The 24,260-nt window shown below is 37.1% G+C and overlaps 1 protein-coding gene across 1 annotated transcript in view; it reads left to right on the forward strand.

Annotated features, from left to right (window-relative positions):
* fam163ba (family with sequence similarity 163 member B, genome duplicate a) overlaps nt 1-15,402 on the forward strand; it is a 33,986-nt gene extending 18,584 nt beyond the window's left edge. The window contains exons 2-3 of the mRNA XM_028463559.1: nt 9,057-9,172; nt 14,578-15,402. Of these exons, the coding sequence (XP_028319360.1) occupies nt 9,080-9,172; nt 14,578-15,039 (555 nt within the window). The 5' untranslated portion in view covers nt 9,057-9,079 and the 3' untranslated portion in view covers nt 15,040-15,402. The remainder of the gene's footprint in view (nt 1-9,056; nt 9,173-14,577) is intronic.
* Nucleotides 15,403-24,260: the final 8,858 nt, after the last annotated feature.

Genomic DNA, 24,260 nt, shown 5'->3' on the forward strand with positions numbered 1-24,260 from the left:
AAAATAAAAATGCTAATAAAAACGCTAAAATGAAGATGCAGCAAGCTCCTCTCCAGATCAATCCTTCTTAATAATTTAAAAGTATTTGCGTTTGATATGGCCATATTGATTTCCTCGGGTTGTCATGCAGAGCACACGTGCAGCGGACTGCCTGAAGGTTTGTGTCTTAAAGGAAGCTGTTTCCCTTCAAAGTAAAGCACGATGTAAAGCACATCCATAATGCGTATTGCTTTAAATGTAAATCCGTACCTGTGGTTTTATTTGGTGATATTGATCAGCTGCATCCCTTTAAACTGACGCACTACAAATCAATCGCATGAACCCACGAAAAAACGAACACCAAACCTTTGATTGCTGCTGCTTTTGTGGATTCGCTGCACGTTTGAAAAAAAATAAAAATAAATAAAATCGAGATGAGTGGAGTAGCACTCACTGTGGAATCCCATTAGATCAGGGGTCCAAACCACTGCAGGTTTTTGATCTTCCAGCTCCAAGACGCTTGATAACAAGCAAAGGCTTGTTAGTTTTCTGCAGAGCTGCAAAAAATACACACCTTCAGATTTGGACTGATTGGAGGTGTGACACCTGTGAAACATGCAGGACTGCAACCATCAAAATCCCACACAGATGAAATAATTTTTGCATGTGTGCAGTCTATTTCAATAATTAATTGTTACATTTTTCACTGCGTACTTTGTTTTTTTAGACAGATTTGTGCTCGTCAGAAATAATTGAAAAAGTAATATGAATAATGTTATGAAGAAAGAGAAATCAGGAACAGAATGAGAGTTGCTTGAATTGGGTGTTGCACAAAATAATTTCCATGATAAAGTAGTTGTTGGAGTTATTAAAAAATAAAATAAAATCAGATAAAAACATTGTTTAGGCCCCCTAAATTCCCATAAATCAAAGATCATTAACTCTAAAAAAAAAAATGATGCAATTTAACGTAAAATGTTGCAATTGCTGCTGGAAAGTTTGTTTTGAGGCCCACTGTTTATGCAGAGACAGCTGCATAGAACAAAGTCTTTTTACCTCATTCTGATATGAAGGGTATTACAGGGAACAAACTACACTTAACTTGAAGTTTTATACATAAGGCCAACTTTGCGCTGTCATTAGCATGAATAAGGTGTCATGAAGGTTGTCATTAAGTGTCGTTTGCGAAATTATGACACCTTTGGAGCTATGTTGGCATTTTTTGGATTAGGTGGAGGAATCGAGTGGGGTTAGGTTGAGGGTTAGGGTAACGAAGGACACTTAATGACGCCTTATTTATGCTAATGACAGGTTTCATGTCATAATATTGTCAGCCTTTATGTATAAAACTTCAAGTAAAGTGTTACCCGAAGAAATATCTGGCAAAGAAACACAATAAATAACACGAAGAAGTAAAAACACTTCTATGCATCCGTCTACAGGACTCCACATCCCACAATGCAATGTGTGAAAAATGTCAACAGTGTTTACGATGGAGATGTAAATTAAATCAACTTTTCAATCCCAAACTAAAAATCCTTTTATATTTCCTTAAAAAGTTATGCATGAATGAATCTTTAATTGCACGTGTGAAGCTTGTGTGTGTGTGAAGCCTCCATGTGACAGCGACAGCTGTAAAAAGGCTCTTCCTATTGTTTTCAGGCATGTTACTGTCTCCAGTGTATGGCTCCAGTTCCCCACCTACAACTGAAAGCCTGTCAGCAGCCATTATTCTGAGCAGGACCCCGGCTGTGATCTCAGCCATGTTTCAACGGCAAAAGGCAATTTATTTCAAAGCTCACTGTCTGAGCATGTTAGCTGCCGCTAAAATGTGAGTGTTTGGATGTACTTGTGTGTGTGCACAAGCCATCATTTGCCGTGGCTCTAACCCGTTTCTGAGGAGGATAAACCTCTAAATGAGCTGAGCGGACAAGGCTGGATTACTCACGTACTATTTCACAAACAGTGTTTGTGTTCGTGAGGGTAGTAAAATTACTCTTCTTTTTTTTTTGTTTGTCTACTCGTAGCAACACAACCGTCACACACACACGCATGCGATTATAAGAGCCCCAGGAGTAACATGAGTCGCGCTGCCTGCCTGGCCTGTGCCATGACTAAGGCTGCATATACATGAGGGTGTGTGTGTGTGTGTGTGCGTGTGTGCGCGTGTGTGTGTGCGTGTGTGTGTGTGCGTGTGCGTGTGTGTGTGCATATGGAGGAAATCACTTCGTCATTGTGTTTTACACACATTGACTTTCAGTCAACACAAGAGAGCTGACGTGACGTCTCAATGGTGTTCTGATTGTTGCACTGTGTGCACAGATTTTAGCTTAAGATCATAGAATTTGTAGAACTAGTACAGTTCCCGTTGGAAGTATGTATTCATATTGACATTAACAGGAGTTCCACAGTGTGGATGGGAAAATGAATGATATATATATATTTCTATATATTTTCTTTTGGTAGCCAGAATATCACCAAAATGTAATCAAACTGTTCCTTTACTCATTATCAACATTTCCTGAAAATTTCATCAAAATCCGTTTATAACTTTTCAAGTTATTGTGTACAGACAGACAGCGTTGCACTGCATTAGCTTAGCATTAGCATTAGCATAGAATAGAACACTGATGATGAAGTCACTGATGATGATGACATCAGTTTGAACATTTTGGGAACACTGATGACATCACTGTTGATGACATCATCAGTGTTCTAAAACAATGTTTGGTGACAGGAGTTCCACAGTGTGGATTGGTCATTTCAAATTGGTTTCAAATTGGTTTTGAAAAGACCAAATTACTCAAAAATTACAAATGCACACACTTGGGGTATGCGCAAGCCGTTGACAAAGTTTCAGGTCGATCAGACACTGCGTCGGGGAGATATTCGCTCCACAAACACACACACACACACACGCACACAGACGTTTCTTGCTTTTATAGATACAGTAGATGTATATGCAATCTCTTTAGATTAGATTACATTAGATATGTATTTGTTCTTGGCTGTTTTCAAACATATACAATACATTACAAAGAATAAACAATAATTTTAACAACCAAACATGGAATGGGCTGAAGCCGTAACTGCTTATTGGAGCCCATCCCCCAACAACATGATAAAATGACACAATAGAAACAACTCAATAACAGCAGTATTCATCAGCTTATCAACTTACTGTATGTTTTAATGTGAGCAAAATATTTGTTATTTAACAGTCTGATTCAATGTCCTTTCTGTCTTAAACACAGCTGTGTTGGTTTTTTTTTATCTGTCAGATATTAAAGGAGATTCAAAACAACAAGTAGTTGAAAAATCAAATTAACTTTTGTGAATTTGTGGCTTAAAGGCAGCTTGGATTGAGCCAAATGCTGCAGATCAAGCTTATCCAGGCCTTGCTTAATTCATGTTGTGTGAGAGAGATTTTAAGCTTTAAATGATATCGTTCCGATTGCAAGATTAGCCCACATTTACTGTATTTTATCTCTCCTCGTTTAAACTGTCAGACGTTTGAAATAAAGTGGGACATAAATCAGCAAACTCTTCAACTTAGTTGAGCTTTGTCATATTTATAGAGAAATGTTCCCATTAAAACTGACTTAAAAATCAAATAAATTGTGTAGTTAATTTATATGTGCAGATTTTTTGTCTTATTTCTATGCAACTTATATAGACATACAATTTGTGTCCTGTATAGTATGGTTAATTATGTAGGTAAGCCACATAAGAAAATTAAATTAAATATTTGAACATGATCATTTTAATTGTAGCAATGGTGGCTGTTTGTGGTGCTTGGTGATGGGACGGGACAGTTGAAAAAACAAAACAAAACAAAACAAAAAACCCCATAAAACTATTGAATTTGCAGACATTTTCAAATTGCAATCCAATCTAAATTGATTGTTTAAAGATGAATGATAGTAATGTTTATTCGCTGAAAATTGCATTATTTGCATTAAAAAAAATTGCATGCAGGTCTTGCATGATTAATCTATTTAATTTTAGCTTATTAAACTAACAACTCTATTACAATGTATGATTTTTCACTGGTGGAAAGATGGTTTACTCATACAATCTGGCAGAATGTGATGATGCTTGTGTGACTATGTCAGGCGCTGATTGGAAGAATTTGCCCGAAGAGCTTTGGGATTTTGAAAAAAAAACCAAACGCCTGCCAATATTGTGAAGTTCCTTTTTTCAAAGAAAATACAATCTTGCAGTTCTCTAAAACTGTGGTTTTCAAACTTTTTTTTTGGCTCAAGTGCCCCCTTTCTCCTACTTCTGAATCCAAATACACCCTTTTCCTGACTACAACATCAGAATACTGTGGAAAAAACAGCTACAGCGCATAATGATGGAATGAATGAGTGATAACACGCATTTTAAATAATCTTATTTTGTAAATTCGTTTTTTATCATTTCCAGTCATCTCTCACCTGCCAAGCCTGACATTTGTATTTTCAGTTCATGTTCTTATCAAGATCATTTATATAATAATTTTGTGTGTTTTTGTGTCATTTTGTGTGTTTTGTTGTTGTTTGTCTATTCTTTTTATTTTTCAGTATATTTTTCTCTTATTTTGTGTGTTTTTGTTGTCGTTTTTTGGTGTTGTTGTGTCGCAATTTTTTCTGCTGCGATTTTTCTTGTCCTCTCTTGTCTTGTACTGTCCTGTTAAGTTCAGAGAGTGTTTAAGAAGTGCCGTCCACATGTTTACATGTTTCATGAAACGTGACGTTAGTTAGACATGTTGAAGAGGTAAAGCCACAGATTTGTTTGCTTTGTTGTTGTAACCTGTGCTTTACAATTTACATTTTATATTGATTTAAAGTTTAAATAAATCTGAAATTGTTTATTATGAAACTGATTGATTTATTGCTTGTATTCATTGAAAAACACATGACAAGAGGCCCTTGAAAAAATAATTGCATATTAAATCTCAATCGCAATATTGAGGAAAAAAATTGCAATCGTTCAGTCCTAGTTGTTAGCGTGATCTAAATCAGCGATTCTCAACTGGTGGGTCTGGACCCAAAAGTGGGTCGCGGACCTGAACTGGGTGGGTCGCGGACAGCTGGTCAAGAATAAATAAATACCTAATGTCTCTCATGCTGGACTTGTCTTTTATTTTGAATGGAACCTTTGTTTGACAGGCATGGGGTAGAAATGCATGTTGCACAGAAAAATGTATATATTAATGTTTAAAAAAAAGATTATATGTGTGTGTTTTCAACAGCTATTTTACATTTCTGAAAAAAAAAAAAAAAAAAAAAGTGGGTCGCGATTTAATGACTGTGACTGGGTCCCAAGGTGAGAGCGGTTGAGAACCCCTGATCTAAATGATTCATTCTCAGTGTGTGTGTTTTTGGTGTCATTTTGTTGTTGTTTGTCTGTTGTTTTTATTATTCAGTATATTTGTTGTCTTATTTTGTGTGTTTCTGTTGTCATTTTGTGAGTACCCCATGTAGTGCCATTACGTACCCCCATTTGAGAAACACTGCTCTAAATGGTACAGTTGTACCATAAATGGACTGCGTGTGACTTTGGGTTCCTCCCACTGCCTAAAAATGTGTGTTACAAAAAAAATAGCTAATATGTTAATAGATCATTAATGTTCAGTTAAATAAATATATATTTAACCTCAATGGGACTTTTCATGGATAAATAAAGGTTAAATTGAGGAATTTCAATTGTTATTGCGATTTGTTGCTTTAACTCATTTAGAAATAAATACAGAAAGGTTTTGAGGAGTCACTGTGTCTTGTTTATTTTTTTTAGCTTTGATGCTATTGCTAAGCAATTACCCAGTCAAAGCCTTAAGGCTAAAATGCTATGTTCCTGTTGTTCCCTTAATATTGATTTGGTGTGTGTGGCCTACAGATTAGATTAGCTGCTGGCTGCTACTGTAGTCAGATGTACAAGCAGCTTTTCTCCTTCTCTACACATTCCACATATTGACGCTGTTGGAACAGTTTGATCCACTTTATTTTTTATTCACTATGGGTTAGAGCTTTTCAATTCTGACAAGATCAAAACTGTTGCGGAATCAGATCACTCGTATTTATTTTAGAGTATATTTATTACAGTAAAGTGATGTTAAAAAGGGCTTTTATTAACAATAAGTTGTTAAAGAAAAAGCATAACGCCGTCTGCTGTTTCATGCTGACAACAGATTAGTTTGTGTCACTATAACTTTGACAGTTTTCGTCTTCACTGTTTCTATTTTAGCGTGGGTCCATGTCACTAAGTTTGATCTTGACAACACAGACACACACTGCTGTGTGCCTGCTGCTGATAATGGCTTGCACCATTGAGTCATAGCTTAGCAACAAGCCCGCTGGCCTATTTTTGGTTTCAGGCAATTATCCACAATGTAGTGTGTTGGTGTGGTCTTATGACACGTACAGATTGTGGGACAATGAAGAGAAAAAGGCCTACATTAATGGAAGGCTCAAAGGGTTTACAAAATGTATATGACAGTATTTTAACATGGAGACTGAATGAAAGATTTGTTTTATTTTTTTGTTTTCACAGAAAAGTATTAAAACCTATCACTGACAGAAGCCAAAAGGGCAAAAAACTCACATTGTTTGGTTATTTGCCTTCAAACAATAGCTGTACAGACTTTATATTGTTGTAGTGATTTAGTGTGATTCATTGCTGTTATGAAGTTCCCTCACGTTTTAAGAGGACGACACAGCACATTAACCATCTGCAATATATGGAACGCAAAGATCCAGATAGAAGAGACATGGCTCTTTTTTTCCCCTTATGTTACTTAAAAAAGTCAACATAAAAAAAGAATGGTGTTTGTGAGGAACATCAAACAGCCATCGCACAGATTGTCTAATGGGTCAGAAGAAAACACCAGTAACTTGTTGACTTCAAGGGACTCATCACGAACGAATGATTAAAAAAGATCTTTGTTCAGAAAATGCTCTTGAACGCTATTTTGATTTTCCAAACATATTCACCAAATCTATAGATAAAAAAAAAACTTAAAGCTGATATCTGTAGTTTTTGAGAAACATCTCGATGTCCCGCCCTTAACAGCCCTACTTCCTCCCACTGCCTCTCCCAATCTACCAGAAGCCACGCCTCTACTTTTCTCGCGGAACATAACAAATTCGCATCAGGTTGCATTGATATAGGTCTATGGGTCAGGTAAGAACCAAAATCATATTTACATGTTTGCTGTTGTGACGTGCGGCCTTTTTTCCGTGCACAGTTCCGCATTCACTTTGATTGACAGTCTCAAAAACAGGAAGTCGAAGCCTATTGGCTGTGCGCACTCGGCGATTGTTTTCATTTGTATAAGGGTCTATAGGACGAAGGAGGGACTTATATACATTAATGTGTATGAATGACCTCTGGCAGTAGACCATAGTATAAAACTAGTTAGGTATTTTTCACATTTCAAAATAATCATACATAAACATAGATTTCTCAGAAACTCCGGATATCGGCTTTAAGGAAAATATAATCATGGCGCATCACTTTCAAGTCCCTAGCCCAGCATTTCCTGGCGCAACCAGCCATTACTAAACATCAAAGTAAGATTTATTTAACTACTTTAAATAACTAGACTTTAATCACAATGGAAAAAAATAGTGCTTGGAAATGCAGTGCGACCACAATATTTTGCATTATTGTAAAATACCACTTGCTACCTCAACACAACAGATCATGGCACCAGTTTGTAGCACATACATTTTTTCAAAGATGCATGTAGTCCCTGCTTGATTTAAATTGAACCAATATTTTTCAGATTTTCATGAAAGCAGTGTACTTAAAGGTAGAGAGAGAAAAAATAAAAAAATAAAAAAATTACTGTGTAGCAGTGTTTCATAAACATTCATCATTCACTATACCCACTGAAACACTTCTGTGTAGGGATGTCCCGATTCATTTCAGATTTGATACCAATATTGCAGCCTTGTGTATCGGCCGATACCAGCATGAATCATGCATACTTTGTACATAGTTGTTTTTTTTCTTTAAAAAAAAAATTATTATTATTATTTATTTTGTAGTGTGGAATGTTAGAAAAGGCTTGATCAAGTGATGTTACTCATTTATTTATTTATTCATTCATTTAATTTTTTTTTACCTTGTCTGCACATGCTGTCGAAGGTCAACACTATATAATGCAATACTTTTGCAACAGCAATGCATGTTTTATTATTGCAATTAAATAAATACATACATTAATTTTATTGCATAATTGTGAACATCACCAGCCCTCCCTAAGGAAGGGTAAGAAACACATCATTAAAGGGAGAATATAAAAAGAGAGGGCAGTGTTTCACCTGGGTGAGGGGGGAGGGAACAAGTAAGAGGGAGTCAGGGAAGGACAGTGGAAGGGGTGCGGATGCTGGGTCAATTCTTATGGATCTTCCTTTACAGGCCTATAGGCCTTATGGTTGTTATGTAACATGAATCATTAAGCTACATGAATACAAAACCTTCTTGTACATTTTTAAGACAGTTTTATTTAGTTACTTATTCACATCCATACTGTGGGTTGGATAATATTGTACCTTCAGCAGTATATAAGTATATAACTGGTAATGCTGTTCCGTGTTGGGATTCTTGTATCTAAAAGAGGCAAATTTGGCATTGTTTGAATTTATTTTTCAAGCGACATGTTATTTTAATTCAGTTTTCATCCCAGCTCTACTTTTTAGATCTACTTTTCTCGGTTTGCATTCACTCTAATTGATCTGTGTTTGACACTTTCTTCTTCCTAGTTATGTCTGTGCGTAATATCCATGTCACCCTTCAGTCGTGGACTCATTTCCTTCTTTATTACACACTTTTTCCACCTTTGAGTCCCAGTCAGCGTTTATGTTACCAGCAGCACTTGTTGTAAAATTCTATTACAGATCTCCACACTGCCGGAAAATTTAATAAGCACCACTGAGATGACACACAGTTATAATCTACTTAATGAAGCCGCTGGTTTGATAAATTGTACGCATTTCCTTCTTTCATTTCTTCTTACACTCACTCCTGCTGTGCTCCATGTCCATTTTTCTTCATTCTAATCCTCTCCTCTCATCTCTGGCTCTCTGCAGGCTGTTGATGGAGAGCCTTTCGAATGACAGCCGGGACAGTGGTCATCACTGGAGGAATTCTAGCTACAGTAATTTTACTCCTTATCATCGCAATCCTGTGCTACTGTCGGCTGCAGGTGAGTTCACGGCTGCATTGGCTTCCCCGTCGGCGATAATTCATTATCCTCGAAGGTCTCCATGGCTACACTGAACTTGGTCGGCTGTCAGGAAATGCTTTTAAATAACCAAGTGTCTATTGATAAGGAAACGTACGTTTTCCGGACCTTTTATACATAAGCGTAATGTGCTGATGTTTTTACACCGTGCCAGTGGGTTCGAATCCCACTTTTGTCATATTTTTTTTTTTCTTTTAACATATTTAACATGGCAAATTCCACCTTTAAAAATACATATACGAAAAAAATAAACATTTTAGGGTATTTCCTGGGTTAGGGTTAGGGTTAGGGCTAAAATAAAAGGGTTAACGGGATAGCTAAAAATAATTTTTAGCTGAAATAAAACTGACAGAACTTTAAGTCACGTGGTGCACCTATCACATCACCTAAACTGGCCAATGAGAATGAAGGTAGATATGTTGCAAAATGGGAGAGCTTGTAGAATGTGATGTGAGCTTGTGTATAAAAAATCCACACGTGTGAAATAAATTTAATGTCACAAATGATGAGAAAAATGTATAGACTGATATTTACACATAAAATTACAGTTGTAAACATGTAATCCAACATGTGTTCACTTGTTTTAACATTACTTGTGTGAATGATCGTTTGAAACCACAACTCTCCGCTACAGAAACACAAACTACTTTTCTCGTGTGAACCTGCGCTGCTTGAGTTCCGCAACACATTTTGCGAGACGTCTGTAGCAAAACTCATTCATGCTCGTAGAAATGGCACCTCCCCTCCCCACTCCCCCTTGTGTGGGATTGACCAATCAGAAGCGAGGATTTGGAGACAGAGGGCTGTGTCTTTTTAGCGCAGCAGCCGGTGATATGACCGACACAAAGTCATTTTTCTCCCCTGTAAAGGCAGGGTGCTGAAATTTGCCTCCAATAGATTGTTAGAACAAGGTTGTTAAAGTTATTTATGAACAAAAATAGTCACGGAGAGTGCTTTGCTTTGTTTAAATTTAGGTTAACGCTATGTGGAGATGAGGATCGAGTGTTGACGAAGCAATAAAACAATGATCATGTATGTGAACTGTCTCATAAAAACTAAAGATTTTGTAAAATAAATGCTGGATTACAAGTTTGCAGCTGTAATTTCATGTGTAAATATCAGTCTCCCATCATTTTTCCCATCATTTGTGACACGTTTCCGTATGAATAGCCACGGCCTTTAAATAATCATGTACAACTCATTGGATCTGAAAAAACTTTGTTTGTGAACTTCAGTTACAAAAGCTCACCTTCAAAAAGGCGGAGCTCGTGCCAAGGCTGCATGTGTATACAAAATGCTTTTCATTTACACAGGCTGACTCTGTCAGACTTACGTTCTACGATTTGCTGCACCTGTCAGAAAATGTTTGAGGGCTTAATAAAAGAATTCTGCAGCAGTGAGCCGTACAACTCAACGTCAGCGTTGTATTGTACTTCTGCTTATCTTACACTAAAGTACCTTAAAACTATTTTTAATGGTTAAAGCTGTTAAATCTCTCTTTAAATATTCCTAAAATAAGCACCATTTATAGAAATAGTAATAGGCTAGGCTAAACCATTACTTGTGCGCATAAAGTAACCTTGAATCTTAAGTTTCTTGTGAAAGCTGAAAGATTAGCAGAGAAACATTTAAATTGGTGCTGAATTTAACATAAAGTGATAAATGAGTCTGTACTCTCTCTTTGACGTTTGCATTCAGGGTTTAAATGTGTCATTGACACATCAGCAGGCTACAGAGTTTCTCCTATGTGAAATATGTACATTCAGCTCAGGTTATATTTATTTATCTTTTTGTAGAGTATACTTGTGTTCTTTCCTTATTTTGCACCTTCTGCTGTTGTACTGTCTTGACTGATTTGATGTTTGTAATTGTTTTCCATCTGACTCAAGGACATGCACAAGAACTCCATTGTACTTGTTTTTTTATCTTGTACATATGGCAATATTCTCTTCTGTTCTCTTCTGTTGTGTTCTGTTGTGTTCTCTTCTGTTGTGTTCTGTTGTGTTCTCATCTCTTCTCTTCTCTTCTCTTCTCTTCTCTTCTCTTCTCTTCTCTTCTCTTCTCTTCTCTTCTCTTCTCTTCTCTTCTCTTCTCTTCTCTTCTCTTGTCTTGTCTTGTCTTGTCTTGTCTTGTCTTGTCTTGTCTTCCGTACCGTACCGTACTGTACCGTTTCGTTCCGTTCCGTTCCGTACAACTCCCTTCCGTCACAATACCGATATTGATGCCTTGTGAATTGGCCGATACAATATCGGCACATATCTGACATACTTATTATTGGTGTGGAATATTCGTAAAGGCTTGATCATGTACTATTACTCAGACAGAACAATAGGCAAGGCACATTTAGTTGCATTGTGCATTTCATACATAAGGCCATTCAATGTGCTTTACATGATTAAAAGTGCAAGAGAAAACATGAAACAGTTTAAAAATTAATAATAAAAACATTCAGTCAACAATAAAATGATTAAAAATCCTCTACTCAGTCATATGCAGTAGAGAAAAGCAGTGTCTTTAACTTTTAAAAGGATTTAAAAAATGACTGCAGCCCTGGGGGGAGTTTGTTCCACTTCTTTGCAGCAAAACAATTAAAAACAGCTTGATCATGTTTACTGAACTCTGGGTTCTACTATCTGACCCGTGTCCATAGATCTGAATAGTCAGCACAAGTAGGTATGAGGAAAAACTTTGGTGTTTATTAAAAACTGAATTTGGGAGCAAACTATGCAGTGGTGCGGACCTTTGTTCCTTTATACCTATGAGGAAAAACTGACCCATTAAACATTAACCAATGGGTTTCATACATTTTAAACTTAAACATTTTAGAATCAAAAATCAATCAAAAAAAGAAAAAACCAAAAAACTGTGTGCTTCAGTGTGCAATCGGATATCAATATCGAATCGGGACGTCCTTAACTTGTCATAAAAATGTCAACATTTTCGAAACATAAAAAGCACTTTAACATCCCTCACAGTTAATAAAAATCTAAAACTTGCCGGAAAATATATGTAGCATGAAATCATAATAAACATTCAAGCTAGTTAAAATAAGTTTCTCTCATTCTTCTGCTTCGTAAACTTTTATATGTAGTCGATTTATTTTCACTCTTTGCATTCTATGCACAGTGTGTTGAACAGGCTCTTCCCATGAGGCTGCTATAGGGAGAATAGTTAGAATAAAAATGGTCCAACGCTGCATAGCAATGAACTGAATCTAAGGGAATTAGCTGTTCCACAAATGTTTGCATGTTGCAGATTAATAGGTTCTGACCTTAACGTCAATAATATGATTTAATGGCTTCAATATGTGACTGACTGAAATTGTTCATTGACAATCTATATTGCACATGTCTACTAATGTGGATAATGCCTGGAGTGCTACTGTAAATTTAAGCTGTGATAAATATAAATGAAAATTCTCTGAACAAAGGCCTTAGACAGTTTTATAATCAAAGTATTTCCAATTTGTCTATATTTATCAAAGGCTCGTTCCAGGAATATACAATGAATATCTCGGTAAAATGTGTGTGTTGAGAATTTAGTGCGAATAGGTAACCAAGAAGCACGCACACACACACACACACACACACAAAAAAACGATCAGGCTTAAAGCATTTTATAAATAGCAGCAAATTTCCAATTATCCAAAAAAGATAACATAGCTGGGAAGTAATTATTACCTCCTTTCAACTCAGCGGCTCTTACGATTGAAAATAATTCTAAAATGAAGGTTCGGTGTTAGCTGGCATGTATCCCAAATTGCCCTGTAAGCTTTTCTAGGTTATAAATACTGTAAAAATCCCAAAGTCTCTGAATACGTGACAGCTGTGACACAAACTCTAACACAGTTCAGACTGAGAGGACACATTTCCCTGTGGGAGAATGCAGTAACGTGCTCATGCATCATAGGCAGAGTTTGAGATTCTTGCCACGGGGGAAAAGAAAAAATAGAATTAAATACATAGGCCGTCTCGAGATTCGCACCAACCACAATGTGTGTAGCATCTATACAATAATGCAAGAAAGGTCTGCGTGCGTGTGTGATTGTGGAGTGAATATCTCCCCGGCTCGGTGTCTGTTCGACTCCAAAAAAAACATACATTACAGAAAAAAACAAACACATTTATCATGCGCATGTCTCATTGAATTAAACCAGGGAAATCGCACACGCTTTTTTGCTTTGCACCCACAAATATACCGTTTATAACACTACAGTACAGAGTACAGAGTATGTACACCTCTTTGTACATCCAACCTTCAAACACATATTCATTTGGCCATAATTGACAACTCTACTTAAGCTCCTACTATATGAATCCAAACTTCAGACGGGCACTGTACTTGTAAACAATAATGCAAAAATGATTAGTAACATAATTGATGATATTGACGACAAAAATTTGCCCTGAAACATCATTTAATGTTGTAAATTTGTGATAAAATCAGGCCGGCGGCCGCTTTCTGCTTCTTTTTTGCTGCAGTACCATACATTTAATGCTAGGCATAGTGACACTTCACCATTTACATGTGAAGAAGAATTGTGCAACAGAAGAAGAACCAACCTAAAGTCTCAAACATTTTGGACCAATTTCACTGAAAACTTTTACTACACACCTGAGGTAGAACTAGCATCTGTGACATGAAACTAACCAGGGTAGGGGTCAATTATAACTGTAATCGCATAATTGATAATTAATTACAATGATGGCATTATTAAAATTGTAATTTTTTTATCTGTTAATCTGCTGTCATAATCGTAATTAAATTGCAATTAATAATTGACTTTGTCATTGTAATTGCCATGAAAATTTAAAATATGTTTCATATCAAGATTTCCCACAATTTTAACATTAAAAAAAAATTTAATCGAGAGGTATACTGACACAAAAGAGGCTCAGACGCCCACACCAAAAATATTAAAACCTATTTTTTCATTGAATAGGAAGCCAAACAATGTAACCAATAGATAGAAAAGAAATTTTAAGATAGATATTTGTTTTTTGTGTATTTTACAGCTGATTTAGGACCCGCTATCATAATAGATGCTAACGGGACGCTAACAAGAGGAAGATTATCTATCTATTTCAGACTCAGTAATTGTGATTGAACTTGGGTAATTGAAAATGTAATTGTAACTGAAAAAATGTATTGACCCCAACCCAGAAACCGATTTTATGAAGAAAAAAACCCCTCCAAACTGTGATGAAAACTTGACCACTAGGGGGCGGGGCAATGCTCCCCCTGCCTCACAAACTCTGCGTATGTCATGCATACCTGTTTCTTTCTTTGCTTTATATAATTGTTCCTATTTTTCTTTCCACCTTCCATCTCTGCTTCCCCAACATCCTCCTCTGTCTTCCTTTCAGTATTATTGTTGTAAGAAGGAAGAGTCGGAGTCGGAGGAGGAGGAGCCAGACTTTGCGGTCACGTCCCGCCTACCGCCGGTTCACTCCAACCACAACATTGTGGCGGCTACGGCCGTCGCCTCCTCCATCCCCAATGGCCCCGCCCTTTTCTCCACTCCACCGCTGGCCAGGAAACTGACCCGATCCCAGACCTTTTGTCCATCCTGTACTCACTATGAGATGCCTTTCTACCTCCAGCCTCCTCCGGCTCCGGCTCCGCCGCAGCTCCACCACCAACACCAACACCAACCAGATGGGCTAAGGAACGGAGGCGAACGCATCAGCTACCGCAGCGTCCAGCAGCAGGATCTGGACCTTCCAGTGCCTGTAAACATTTCAAACTACCGGAAACCAAACCTTGCTCGCTCAGTTACAATGAGGGAAATGTTCCAACGCAGCTGCAGCATCAGCACCGATGTCTAGGAGGGGAAACTGTTTGTTTTTGTGCTGACATGGATAGACGTGGCCTAAGCTGGTGTCATTATGACTATAGTTCAGTCTGTCTGGTTTCATTCTCCCTGTGCCCTGTTGCAGAGTGAAGGACTCGGATGGCTCTCAGGCTTTTTCAAAGGTACTATGCTCAGGTCCCAGGCCTTGCACTTAGATCAGTAAACAAAGTTAAAACTTACACACAATCAGATTTAAAAAGTTTCCTTTAAAAGTGCAGTCCGCAACTCTCAGATTCCTCTCTCCCCCTCCCTCCCCGCTGCTGTCTTGCCCTGCCTCCAAACTTTCCAAAGTCCCTCCCTCAGAGGAGCTAACAAGCTTACGTTAGTCCGACAGCAACATCACATTAATATAACATGCTCTGTTAAAAGCATATTGCTGCAGCGCTTCTCTCTCTCAATGTGCACACATCTCAGCAGCAGCAGCAACAACACAGTGTCACTTACAGCAGCCCACACAGAGGCTGCTGCGTGCACATGAACAACACATGCACCACAGAGTTCTAGTGTAACAATTACAAATCAAACACAATGTAAATCAAGCAGCAGTAATTACCTTTCAAGCAGAAAAGTCACTAATTCCATCTTCTACTCCTCCACACTATACACTGTAAAAAAGACGGCGCTCCAGCTCCGGGAAAGGGGCGGGGACTGTGAGCAACAGCAGGGGGGGACTCAATGAGCCTGTTTTTTTCACACAAACTACTAGTTTAATGTTAAGCTGTCCTTACATAGTGACAGCTTTAGCAAATGTGACAAAAAGTCACTTTTATAAGAGTTGCAGACTGCACCTTTAACAAAATGTAACAAATGAAGGTAAGGAAATGACATCCTCGCGCTGCCACCAACAGATACACTACATTGTCCAACCATAGGCCATAAAAGTTAAAGACATACTGTAAAGGGCTGATTGAAAATTTGACTTCCTCCTAGATTTCCACATGCTTTCCCAGAGCTCTCCAGTTTGTCAGGAAGCTGGTTTCACACAGTGTACATAGAGTTTTCTGCACTTCAGAGGAGTCTTTTCTTGCAGACAGAGTGGACCAGGTGCCAAAGGGTGCTGTCTATTTTTTTAAAGTGACCCTTTTCATTTTTTTTGCATTTATGTGCATATGTTGTGCATTTTCTGGCATGCATGTTTTGAGTGTGTTTATATATTGATCAGTTCATATAATACAAGAGATTTTATTCCATTGAAGTGAAGACATTCTGTTATATATTTAAATGAACCCAGTGATGGGTTGCAATAAGATTTAGGTCTCCTATTGTAAAAGGTGAAGGAATTGTAAAACTTGACCTAACTTTTTTTGGGGATTGATTTAAAGCAGAATATTTAGCAAACCTCTATATGTATTTGCAACTATTTTGTAAATGTTTGCTTTATGATGAGGATGAAGGCTGTGGTTAGAGAGGTTTCGACGGCCACATGTGTGACCTTGAAAATGACCTTCGTCACAGCTCCGAACTGCACAGACGTCTCACTGCATCACTTGTGTTGTCTCTGATTGGTTGATATGTGGATTCTTGCGCTGAAGTTTCACCTTTAAAGGCACATTTATGAATATTTTATAGGCCATAGTCTTTCTCCTCTTTTAACTCGTTGGACTGAGAAATATGCATCCTTGGAGCGACTCAAGAGAGATTCTTCAATGGATTCTTTATTTATTTATTTATTTATTTTTTACATCAGGATCTGTTTGGCCTCGCTGCACAGTGGATGCTCTGATTGGTCCATCACTGATTACATTGTATGGAGAGAGGACAAACAATTACTGAATGGAATTATTTTCTGATCTATTTCTCTTTCCTTCTGTAATGAATGGTATTAGTTGTGGTATCATTCTCCCTCTTTTTTTTTTTTTTTTACTGCGTCAAGATTTATACACAATTCTTTGTGGAAAAGTTATGATATTTTTGTGTTTGTGTTTAGTTTTTTCTTTATGTACCATGTGGTCCTGACTCACAAAGCTACACATACACACACATTTATAAATCCGACTCCCCCAGACCTTTCACAATCTCTGGCTTTGTGTTGCTGTTGCCCTGCATGTTTTTTTTCTGTCATCCTGCACCAACACATCAGCCATTTTATTGGAAACAGAGATGTGATACGCCACAAAAGGTCAAGGTTAGTGGATACTAAGCTTGAACTTGTACTTAAAGTGAAATATTTCCAAACATTACAGTGACAGAAGCCTAAAAACTCTACTTTTGAATGTAGTCCCGTGCTCTAATGACAGTCATCTGCAGCTGTGTTAAATTATATAAACCTATGTAATTTAACACACAAATCGATCATCGTTCAGGTAAAAAAAATATGAACCTAGCAAACATAACGGTGTATCACGTGAAGACTTTTGTTTTAATTGTTTCAATTAAATGTCCATTACCAGTGTAACACTCACTGAAAAGGTACACACACGCACACACACACGCACGCACACGCACACGCACACACACTGTTTTTTTTTTACTTAAATTTTGTGTAAGTTACACAGAATATTTAGTGCAAAGAGAATCTGAGAGTTATGATTATTATGATTATTATGATTATATTGCATATATGTACATTTAAGATGCAGTGTCGCTTTACCCAAAAGTATTTGAACTACTTGCTTTATTTTATGATCTAGCTGGTTTTTCAGACTCAGTAAAGTATGTCAAATATTTCAGTCTTTGTTCCTAAGATGTAAACAAATAAACAAACTGTTGCTAATAAAAATTGGGTGAAAAATGATTCCAGTGTCTTTTCCTTTCATCCTTCACAGAATTTTTATCCTTCTTGGTGCATCAAGCTTTGTGATGAAAAAATAATAATAATAATATTACATATATATATATATATATATATATATATATATATATATATATATATATATATATATATACACCTACAGCCACAGTTGAGAATCTGATTGTGGGAGGTTCCTGAGAAAACTCCCATAGAAAGACCAAGGAATAGATTTAAACCCACAATCCTTTGCTCTGCCCTTTGCTTTATTTGTTCTTGCCTTCAGCAATTTCATCTAGTGGGAAGATGTTTAGGTTATATCCCACTCTGTGTGTTTAGCATCACACCCGATCATCTTTATTTTGTACCTCACCCTTAATTACGTGATCTTTGTTTTGTGTTTAATTGAAACCATGAGTTGAACACTGTACAGAGCTGAAATTCTAATTATACTGCTTCAGAGGGACAAGCCTGAGAGATGATTCATTTGTTTCACGTTAACACACATAATGAGCTGCTTGCACAGTTTAATCCTGTTAAAAACGGAAAGTGTTAAACATAGAGCGTTATCTGTGAATCCCTAACAGAGTGTTACAGTAATGTGTATTCTCTCTGCAGACATCCAGACTATCAGATCTCTCTAAGCTGCAAATGTGAACAAGGTTACTAAAATCACAGTAGCATGTTTGGCTGATTTTTCCTCTTTTTGAGACAATCCCTATTTTCAGTTTTATCTAATTGTGTATAATGTTATCTAATTATGATACATAATAAATAAGAAATCAAACGATAAATAAACTGTCTGAAATAGAACGTGACTAAAAGTAAGAAAAGTACAAGGTCTAAAGTTTAGGCTACATTTTAGTGGATTTTTAGAGTTTATACGTAGAATTATCAGTTTTACCTGGCCACTTGTGGAGTATTCCAAACAAACAATGACACATTGTTGAATTGAAAAAGTGAAAAGTCAGGAGACAGACAGAAACTGCTCATTCATGGACGTATTAAATTGTTTTTTTTAAAGCTCTCTCAGTCAGTTCAAAGTGGTTTATATGCTACATCAGCACTCTGTTTTGGTAGCATTAGGCCAGTGGTTCACCAATTAGGGGTACAGGAGCACATTGCAAGGGGTACTTGAAAAGGTTTAACAATGAATTTAAAAACAATCGGGGAAATGTTAATTCCTTTTTCGAATATTTTTGGGATAAATTCGCCACAAACTAACAGTACTATTGCTCAATGAAATACTATATTTTCTTGTATTTATTGAAACGGGATTATTTTATGATTTAGAGGCCTTTTTTATCACACTTCTGACAATAAACTTATTGTTTAGAATTTGTAGATCAAGCCTTAGGTTTTAGGAAAGCTTGCTGTTTCACAAATGAAAAAGCATATGATTAAACTATATCGAGGGTACTTATGATATGAAGAGGGGGTACGCATGATTTGACAAAAATGCTAAGAGGGTATATGGCACAAAAAAAGATTAAGAACTTCTGGCATAAGCAACACACTAGAGCCACTGTCATGATCGAGTTCTAGTAAAATAAAATATATTATTTACTGTATGCGTCTTATTATAATGCCATGTTATTTTTTAGGCTGGAGACAGCTGTTGGTTTAGCAGTACAGTACCGTAAATGTATAAAGGAAATCACTGAAAAATATTAAATACTGAAACAAAATGACATGTAAAAATATTGGAAGACATAATTTTTGTATTGTTCTGGGTGTTCTATTATTTTTCTGTATTCATACTGGCTGTGTCGAGGGAAAATGGCCACCCGACTGAAACCATTCTAATGTTCTTGTCTTTATAAGCACATCTTTTTGTGATTATGAACTGGAAAATTAAGACCATTAACTGGGGGAACACGATTCTAGCTAGACCTAAAGTTAAACTTATTTTCTTTCTTTCCAATAACCACACAATGCTTACAGTATACTATAATAATAAGCTAGCGATTAGCATTAGCCAACAAAGTCCATCATACTTTCAATATTTTGAGACACAAATGAACAAAACCAACTCAACCAATTTTTACAGTCTGAAAATTGCAAATCATTATCGTATAAGAGCATTGTTGGTGATGGGATCAGTCTAATTCTCCCCTGATAGCACACATACATCTCGCTGACGTCGGCACAATGACTAAAGTTGCAAGACGTATTCTGTAGAGCGTTTGCTCACTGGGCAGACGTCGAGGAGACATCGGCGTTTGGTCGATGGATTAAAGATGCTCAGCGCGGCCTCTCTACAGTTTATATTAACCTTTATTTAGCTTTGATCATTCAATTAGTATAAGTATATCCATATCCATAGTCGAGTATTTATTTAAATCTGATAGGAATATGGCAATATCACAACAACAACAACAACAACAACAAAAAAAAAAAAAAACAATATACTACCACTAAATAGATTATTATGTGTGGACAAAATAAAGACAGACAGTTCATCAGAATCAGAATCATCTTGGTCAACTGTGCTCTCTCCAATAGTGAAAACATTCAATAATAAACAATCAACTAGAAAAGATGATAATAAGTATAAACATAAGTATAAATATAAACAGTAGTTAGACTAGAATGTGCAAACTCGATAAATAACATGATAATAATAATAATAATAATAATAATAATAATAATAATAATAGTATAAAAAAATAAAAAAATAAATAAAAAATAAAAATAAAAAAATAAGATAAAAAGAAGGAAAATAATAGAAAAGAAAGATAATAATAAAATATAATAATAATAAAAGGAAAATAGTGCAGTAGAGCATTGATAAGTAGTGCAGGAGAACATTTAAATTAAAGGTATGTACATGAACATTCTCAGTGTCAGATTGATCCAGGGTTGTTATGTTTGGTTCCAGGGTTTTTTCACAGAACCAGGTCTGACACTCTTTGACTGTTTAGTGTTGATCAGAGTGACAGCCTGGGGGAAGACACTGTTTTTATGGCGGGTTGTTTTGGCGTACAGTGATCTGTAGCGTCTGCCTGAGGGGAGGAGTTTAAACAAATTGTGTGCAGGGTGAGAGGGGTCAGCAGTGATGTTACCTGCCCGTTTTCTGACCCTGGACAGGTATAAGTCTTGGATGGAGGGCAGATCGACACCAATGATCTTTTCTGCAGTCCTGACTATCCTTTGTAGTCTGTGTCTGTCTAGTTTGGTTGTAGATCCAAACCAGACAGTGATGGAGGTGCACAGAACAGACTGAATGATGGAGGTGTAGAACATGGTCAGCAGCTCCTGGGGCAGGTTGAACTTCCTCAGCTGACGCAGGAAGTACATCCTCTGCTGTGCCTTTTTCCTGATCATAAATGTATTTTCAGCAGCATAGCCAAAAGAGCCCCAGCACAAAAACAGCTTCATGGAAGTCACATTTTACAGTTCTAAGTGGTATCACCGATTTGAGGGGAAAAAAACACACAAAATGACGCATTAGGAGTAGAATGCCGACGCACAATCTAATGCTGACATTGGCGAGACGTATGCGTGCTATCTGGGTTTAGTTTATTTGTGTTTAAAAACTAAAGCTGTAGACGTTTTTTTTTTTTTTTTTTTTTCTGACAGTCAGCGTGTACGTAGTAATGTTATATTTTCATTAATGTGAATCACTGTCGTCACCATTTGTGGGTTATTGTGTTTTTTCCCTATTCTTCTTTGTTTTCTTTACCCTCGGCGAAGGCTTTTTACATCATCGATAAATAGGCTCCCAGAGAGTTTGTTGTCATTTTACAAACTACAAAGGTAAGTATCATTTTAAACGCTAAATGCAGCTTTGTGTCAGAAAATGTCACAGTTCACATGTTGCCGTACGTCTTAACAAAAATTAAGTTTCTTTCCACAACATTAATGAAGGGCAATGAACCCTTGTCTCTTGGAATATCCTCTCATTTTAAGTACTGTGTATCCTTGGAGGTAAACTAAACTAAAGAGGCCTCTTACAAAACACTTCACAGACTCTATTCTCAGTTTCTCCTCTTTCTGAATCATTCATGTTATATGGAGTTTTTTAAACAACAATCAGACTAAAGCAGAGTTTAAAGAGAGAGTAAAGGCTTTGGAAATTGTGGCGTCCAATGTGGCCCTAACCTTGACCTCGCCAGCGAAATAAGTGCTGAAAAGCAAACTGCGCTCTGTTACGACAATTATTATATTAATCATCATCATATCATCAAATGTGCGTTCATGTGTACAATTTTACATGTGTTTATACACGATGACTGCATTCTTCATTGTACTTTTGAACAGAAATGCTGTTCCTTTGCCGAGTCACGTTAGATTAGATTACGTACTGGCAGTACAGACAGTGCCAACAGAAACCAATCTCTACTCAAGGTCTCATAACAAAGCTCTGATAAGCAGAGCTCTGTAGAAGCAGTAATTTTCCATCAAAATCCTTCCTTCCTTCACACCCTCCCTCCCCTTCCTCTTCATCATCAGCTATAAAATATATTGCTTTACTCTTTGAGAGTTCAGCGCGTCACCCCTCCTGCGGAGAAGGGTCGTTGTATTTATCCTTTGCTCTTTTCTTTATTAAATGGGTTTTTTTTTTTTTTTTTTTTTTTTTTTAAAGGATTTTTTTGGCTCTAGTGGCCTTTATATGACAGTTGCTTGACAGGAAGGGGGTCAGAGAGAGCAGGGAATGACACGCAGGAAAGGGTCCCAGGCTGGGAATCGAACCTGGACCCGCTGCAGGTGAGGAACTATAGCCTCTGTACATGGGGCGGGCGCTCTACCCACTGAGCTAAACACCGCCCCTTGGGGGGTTTTTTTTTTTTTTTTTTAATATACATTCCCGTCACAGCGTTTACTTCATAAATGCAGAGCAACTGTTGTGGGTCTAAATCAGAGAACAGCAGAAATGTTGCCTTTACAACTCCTTTATGCTTAAAAACTTGCTCTTGGAAAAGCAACAGCTATGAACTGATAATAATAATACCAAAATAATTGTTAAAAAGTGATGAAATAATGGTTACAATGTACATAATTACACAGACATAAGGATATGCATCATTTTTGCATGTGAAACAATGGTAAAAGTTCCATTTCAATAAAAAATAAATAAATAAATAAATAAGTGAAAACTATTTGAGTAAAGAGACAGAGGTTGTTATTAGAGAGATGATGAGTCATTGTTAATGAAAGGGATAATAAACGGGTGGAGGTGTAGTCGAGCTGCTATATAATAAGAGCCTGTGGCATTAAATCAGCAGTTTTTGAGACGACCTTTATACAACTCAGAGGCTCAGACATGAAAAACCTTTCATGTGTGGATGTATTCAAACTCTTACTTAAAGGTGCAGTCTGCAACTCTTATAAAAGTGACTATTTGTCATATTTGCTAAAGCTGTCACAATGTAAGGACAGCTTTACATCAAACAGTAGTTTGCTCCTGCAGCCTTTGGCAGATTGCCAGAATGCACCACGACCGAGCAAAAACAACCAATAAGAGCCAGGATTGTGTTTGATGGGCTGTCTGACAGCTATTGCTCACAGGCCCCGCCCCTTTCCCGAAGCAATTGCGCCGTCTTTTTTACAGTTCATTGTCTGGAGGAGTAGAAGATGGAATTGTTGACTTTCTGCTTGAAAGGTAATTACTGCTGCTTGATTTACATTAAATTTGATTTGTAATTGTTACACTAGAACTCTGTAGTGCATGTGTTGTTCATGTGCACGCAGCAGCCTCTGTGTGGGCTGCTGTAAGTGACACTGTGTTGTTTCTGCTGCTGCCCAGGTGTGTGCACAAATGAGAGAGACAAGTGCTCGCTGCAGTAATAGGCTTTTAACAGAGCATGTTATATTACTGTGATGTTGTTGTCAGACTAGCGTTAGCTTGTTTGCTCCTTTGAGGGAGGGACTTTGGAAAGTTTGGAGGCAGGGCAAGAGAGCAGCGGGGAGGGAGGGGGAGAGAGGGCTCTGAGAGTTGCGGACCGCACCTTTAAACATACAGAGAAAGCAAGCACTGTGATGGTGAATTACTGTCACAAAGTGTTCCATGCAAAACAGGAAACCAACATTTTTTTCATTATTATTTTTTTTTACTTTCTAGTATAAAATATAAGTAATGATATTAGGATATGCAGGACAAATGCGAGTTTGTACAAAGTTCAGGCAGGAACTTGTAAGACTTGGCATCTTTAGAGATGTATTGTCATGGACTGACACATTTGGGAATGTGCAAAATATTTTTAGAGCCTGTGAGTGTTTTTGCACAGTTTTGACTCTAGAAGTATTCACTATTTTCTCTTTTTGTGAAACTATAGTTTTACAGCCAGGCAAGTTTTCAATCCAAATAGCTTTCAGTCCAAACATTTCTTCTAATTTTACCATTTAGACACTCAGAAAACAGACATACATTTATCTTCCAGACGGCTTTCCAAACAGCTCATATGAAACAGGTCAATATAAGGTGCATTGGTACATTCCAATACTATGGCACCAGAAAGTACAGA

The sequence above is a fragment of the Gouania willdenowi genome, chromosome 12 (genome assembly GCF_900634775.1).
Source record: "Gouania willdenowi chromosome 12, fGouWil2.1, whole genome shotgun sequence".
Taxonomy (NCBI): Eukaryota; Metazoa; Chordata; class Actinopteri; order Blenniiformes; family Gobiesocidae; genus Gouania; species Gouania willdenowi.